We start from the raw sequence: 5,920 nt of genomic DNA, 5'->3' as shown, positions 1-5,920 counted from the left end.
CTAGTTACACAATGGAAGTGTTATCCTATATAAACTTTAGGGATAATCCTCTAATTGGTCCCTGTGGTTGTGTGGCCGTCTGAAATTAGTCCCTCCCGTAAAATCTAAGTCCTCGCGTTTGAAAAGTGTGTGGAAATTAGTCCCTCCGGCGAGGACCTGCTACACACACTTTTTCAAACGCGAGGACTTAGATTTTACGGGAGGGACTAATTTCAGACGGCCACACAACCACAGGGACCAATTAGAGGATTAACCCTAAACTTTATCCTTCTATACAAAACAAATGGTTCATGTAAATAGTATGGCAGTGGTCAGTTCTGCTTAAATTTGGAAAATACAAATGTCACTTGTTTGAAAACAGAGCACTGGTGCACATGCACGATGCCTTTCTTTTAGATAAGTTGTGGATTCAAGGAATGCACGTGCCTTCTTACTTGTAGAGGATCAGATCGATCTTAATTAATAACACATTACTTTCCCCTTTGTTTTGTTTTGTTCTGTTTGGTTTATCTTTTCAAGACTTGGTCAGTCTCAATTTCCAAGCTCACACGGGTAGTGCCATAGGCATTTTTGTTGCAATTAATCTTTCAGATTGTCATTGATTTAAATGGTTTGATTTAGTAATTGGTTTGAGATTGGAATTTGAATGGAAATGTTTTCAAATTGCTCAAGTTTGTCATGAATGATTTGTATATAACTTCATCATGTATGAATCTAATTTAAGTCTACTCTATCTTGTGAAGGTCATGGATAAATTTTTAATAAAGAGAGCAAGGTCATCAAGTGAGCAATGTGGATCAAGCTCATCACAACAACAAGTTTCTCCTATTGAAGTAAATCTAAATGAGTTGCCATCGGATCCTGGATTGCGACCAAGAATTACAACATATCATCCTAATGATCAAGATAAGATACGGAGAGCATATTTGCAAAAAGGACCATGTCAACCTAAGAATCACGACTTTCCACAAAAGAAGATCGGAACCTCAAAAAGAAGATTTTCACCGACATGGTTCACTGACTTTGGAAGTTGGTTAGAGTACAGCATTGAAAAAGATGCTGCATATTGTTTGTGTTGCTATCTCTTTAGGCCCGATCAAGGAAATCAAGGTGGTGGTGAGACATTTGTCACCAAGGGATTCATCAATTGGAACAAGAAAGATAAGATCACACTTCATGTTGGAAGTCCTAATAGTGCTCATAACATTGCTTTGAAGAAATGTCAGGACTTAATGAAACAAGATCAACATATTGACACTATGATGTCTAGGCATTCTGACACACAACGCAACATCTACAGAACACGTCTAAAGGCAACAATTGATTGTGTTTGTTGGCTATTAAAGCAAGGCTTAGCTTTTCGTGGTCATGATGAGTCAAAGGATTCTACCAGTCAAGGTAACTTCCTTGAGCTACTTAAATTTCTTGCCATGCACAATGATTTGATAAAAAGCGTTGTTTTGGATAATGCTCCTGTAAACCATCAATTAATTGCTCCAACAATCCAAAAAGATATTGCTCATGCTGCTGCACTAGAAACTACTACTGCTATTACTGCTGATATTGGAAATGAATTCTTTGCTATTCTTGTTGATGAAGCTCGTGACATGTCAACTAAAGAACAAATGGCAGTTGCTCTGCGTTATGTTAATAAAACTGGAAGTATTGTTGAGCGTTTTCTAGGCATTGTTCATGTTAAGGATACCACTGCTTCATCATTGAAAGCAGCAATTGATGAACTACTTTGTAAACATGGGCTTAGTATATCAAGTATCCGTGGACAAGGTTATGATGGTGCTAGCAACATGAGTGGAGAATTTAATGGTCTTAAAAGTTTAATTTTAAGGGAGAATCCATGTGCATATTATGTTCATTGCTTTGCTCATCAATTACAACTTACTTTAGTTGCTATTGCTCAAGAACATGGTGAAGTTTCCTTATTTTTTAACTTAGTCTCCAAGTTAATGAATGTTGTTGGGGGATCTTGCAAGCGAGTTGACATGCTTCATGAAAAACAATTGAAACATATTAGAGAGGAATTAAGCCAAGGAGAAATTTCTAGTGGGCAAGGTCTTAATCAAGAAACTAATCTGGCACGCCCTGCTGATACTCGTTGGAGTTCTCATTTTGTCACTTTGGCCAGGATAATATTAATGTATTCTGCTATTATTGATGTTCTTGACATTATGAAAGAAGATGGATACCCCCGACAGGTAAAAGGTGAAGCATCTGGTCTTCTAAATATGATGCAAGGTTTTGATTTTGTGTTCCTCTTGCATTTGATGAGATCTGTATTGGGTATTTCACATGCATTGTCACAATCATTGCAAAGGAAAGATCATGACATTATGAATGCTATGAACTTGGTTAACATCACAAAGAGTAGGTTTGCAGCACTTAGGAATGATGGATGGGAGACTTTATTGGAGGTAGTCATTTTATTTTGCAATAAGCAATCTATTAGTGTTCCTCCTATGGAAAGTGTGTTTCTTAGTGGGCAGTCACGACGTCAAACTCGTAGCATTACAACAGAGCATCATTATCGTGTTGAGTTATTTTATACTGTGATAGACATGCAGCTTCAAGAACTCAATGACTGTTTCAGTGAGATTAACACTCGATTGCTCCTTTGTTTGGCTTCTTTGGATCCATCTAAATTGTTCTCTTCTTTTGATAAGGCAAAGGTGTTGGAATTTGCAAGTTTTTATCCAAATGATTTCACTCCACTTAATTTAGTGATGCTTGATAATGCACTAGATTGTTACATCATTGATATGCGTACGAGTGATGAATTTTCCTCTTTGCAAGGACTCCAACAACTTTCGCAGAAGTTGGTTGAAAAAGGAAGACATGTTGTGTATCCAGAAGTTTATCTTCTTTTGAAATTGGCACTGATTTTGCCTGTGGCAACAGCAACAGTAGAAAGAGTTTTCTCTGCTATGAATATTGTGAAGAATAGGTTGCGTAACCGAATTAGTGATACATGGATGAATGATTGTTTAGTTACTTACATTGAGAGAGATGTATTCAATAACATTGATTCTGAGCTTATTGTTCAACGATTTCAGAATATGAAATCGCGTAGAGGACAACTATGATTTGTATAATTTCTGATGTATAAACATATTACAGTTATTTTTAATTATATTTTTATCGATGTGCTCATTTGAAAAATTTGACCCCCCTAACCCCGGGTCCTGGATCCGCCACTGCTCATAAAGTCACCACTATTGGATCGTTGTCATGTGGAGTCACATGATCAAAGTCTTTACGCGTGAAAGTGATAGGAGTGTGGTTCAACCAACACTCACCCTCATAGGCTTTGTGTACTGAATTCACCGCCTCTACATACCTTTTTCGCCCTCTACAAGATAAACGTCCACCACCAAATCCTCCAGCGATTGACGAGTACGACCCAATGGGTGCTCCCAAGTCCTATACTACTTCCTTTCCTTTTGATGAGCCACCCCCGACGGCCTTGACAGCTTCAGACTGTGTCTTTTCACCTGAGACGAAGTTTGCCAAGTGACTTGCTTTAATCAATCTCTCAATTTCTTTGCGCAAAGTCCAGCAATTATCCGTAGTGTGTCCCATGGTTTTATGAAATTCACACCACTTGGTGGTGTCCACATCTGCAGGAGGTCGCCTAGGTGGCCTCGGGTACTAGACTACATTTGTTTGTCCGACTGCCCGCAAGATCGTACTAAGAGGAGCGTTCAACTTGGTTTGTTGCCCTTGGGCGAGTACATTTCTTCCCTGATTTGTTAGAGTAGGCTGAGCATTCCGATGCCAAGTATTACCTTGTGGCCCCTGTCTTCCTGAAGGATACGACATGGGCCTAGGCTGGCGCGGCGTTTGGGCTGGACGCTGATCTTTCGAACCACGCCCTTTTTCTGTTGTAGCTTCAGGTTGTGTACGCCAGCTGTCTCTATCTTTTTTGGTCTGTTCATCTTGTTCTACCAGGATGAATTCCTGTGCCCTGACACGTAGGTCGATCATGTCCTTGGCAGGTCTTCTGGTTAGGTCCTTGTTCAACAACCCACACCTGAGTCCGTTCTTGAAGGCCGCCACACATACTTCTGGACTGACGTCCTCCAACTGAACTGAGACTCGACTGAAACGAGCCATGTATGTTTTGATGCGCTCGCCCACGTGCTGACGAATGTTGAACAAATCAGCCGGGATCGCCTTTTGAGTTTGATTGGCTGAAAATTGTGTTAAGAACTTAGTTGACAAATCGGTGAACTTTGAAATGGAATATGGAGGCTGTTTGATAAACCAAGTCATTGCCACGCCCTTAAATGTGGAAGGCAATAGTCTGCACTTTACCACATCAGTCGCCCCTCCAATGACCATCTTAGTATTAAAATACTGTAAATGATCTATTGGGTCAGTGTCGCCCCCATACATATACAGCGTCAAAGTCTGGAAGTGCTCCAGAATCTCCACTGCAGCCACAATGGGCGCAAAAGGCTGAAAATCGACCACGTCCTCCTCATCCACACGCTGTCCACGCCTCAGATCACGCATTTGGTTAAGATACTCTACTTGAGCCTGTAACTGCTCATTCTGACGTTGCACCGCCTAGATGGTGTCCAACACTTGCTTCAATTCAGCAGATGACGCTCCCAACGCATTATCCGGCGCCCGCGTAGGTGTGTCAGCCTGCTGATCATCCAAAGCGTTTGTCTCCGGGCTGGGAAGCTTCGCTTTAAGGTCCAAACCTGACCTGACAGCCACACCTGGCTGTACCGGAATTTCTGGAACCGTGGTGGCGTGAGATCTTACTGCCATAGAGGCTCCATCAGAAGAAGCTTCTCCCTCTAGTTCAGGTCGGACCACGTGTGCTTGACTTCTGCCTCCACTATGACGGCCACCTCCACGACGGCGTGGTGCTCTCCCACCACAAGAACGTGTCTCCATAACAAATGATGTGCCTCTCACGTCAGTAGAAGAACAATCACTGAGTAAGAGCCACATACGACGCCAATGTTCTGGTCTAAGGTCTAATAAGGGATATAGAATGTCCTTGATAAACCCTAGCAGAGCTAAAAGAATATATGTGATGTATGAATAAGGAAAATATCTCATTAATTATCAAAAAGGTGCCTAGTACAAGGTGAGGACACCCCTTTTATAGTGGGAGTGGTCCTTATCTAGAATGTTCATGGATTTGGGCCTTACATACAAGGCCCAAATCCCAATGTAGAATAAGACAAATACATATCCTTAAAATATACACAAGACAAAGTAACCCGGGCCCACGTCTACAAGCTGGGACCCACGCCTTTATCCATAAGGCTTTAGTCTTATTGGGCGGGTCAACGGGCTTGTGCTGACCCGCCCAATCCACTGGTAATTTACTACTTTATGCTTTCTAAATAATTCTTCTCATTCAATTGAAATCATACAAATATATCATCATTTGTATATTTATATGACACAAATCAGTAACAAAGTGTGAGCCACATAAATTTCTATACTGCACTAGAAAGATAAGTGTAAAATGTAATACTCACTATATTCTTCACTTTTGATGTGATAAGAAATATGAATCTTTCACTCCTCAATATTGTCATATTATGGAAAAAAAATAGCAACTTAATCATTCAAAGGGAACAAATGACGTCCATCCTGCACTTAGATAGAATCTATTTTTATGTTCCTGAAAGTGATTTTAAAAGAACTTCTATGCCACCAGCAATGGCAAACAACCACATCATTCTTGATAAAAAAAAAATTAGCACAACTGATAACATCACTACAATGACTAAATCAATATTAGAAAAAAAAAATAGTAGACTACTCACGTTCATTTCAATACTAAGCTAATTAAGTAATTAAATTTCTTTTATATCAAATTAAAACAACTCTCATTTCAATCTCAATAGAAATCTACCTATTTTTTCTTCCGATAAAG

General features: G+C 40.1%; 1 protein-coding gene across 1 annotated transcript; it reads left to right on the top strand.

Annotated features, from left to right (window-relative positions):
* The first annotated feature begins 704 nt into the window (after window positions 1-704).
* LOC130739005 (uncharacterized) lies at window positions 705-3,098 on the top strand. The gene has a single exon (XM_057591210.1). The coding sequence runs from the start codon at window positions 705-707 to the stop codon at window positions 3,096-3,098; it is 2,394 nt and encodes a 797-aa protein (XP_057447193.1).
* Window positions 3,099-5,920: the final 2,822 nt, after the last annotated feature.

This window comes from Lotus japonicus, chromosome 1 (assembly GCF_012489685.1).
Source record: "Lotus japonicus ecotype B-129 chromosome 1, LjGifu_v1.2".
Classification (NCBI taxonomy): domain Eukaryota; kingdom Viridiplantae; phylum Streptophyta; class Magnoliopsida; order Fabales; family Fabaceae; genus Lotus; species Lotus japonicus.
Note: the sequence above shows the minus strand (reverse complement) of the source record. Positions and strands in the feature narration are given on the sequence as shown.

Excerpts from the sequence above, each read along its gene's own strand:
- LOC130739005 (XM_057591210.1), top strand. The coding sequence starts at position 705 with ATGTATGAATCTAATTTAAGTCTACTCTATCTTGTGAAGGTCATGGAT.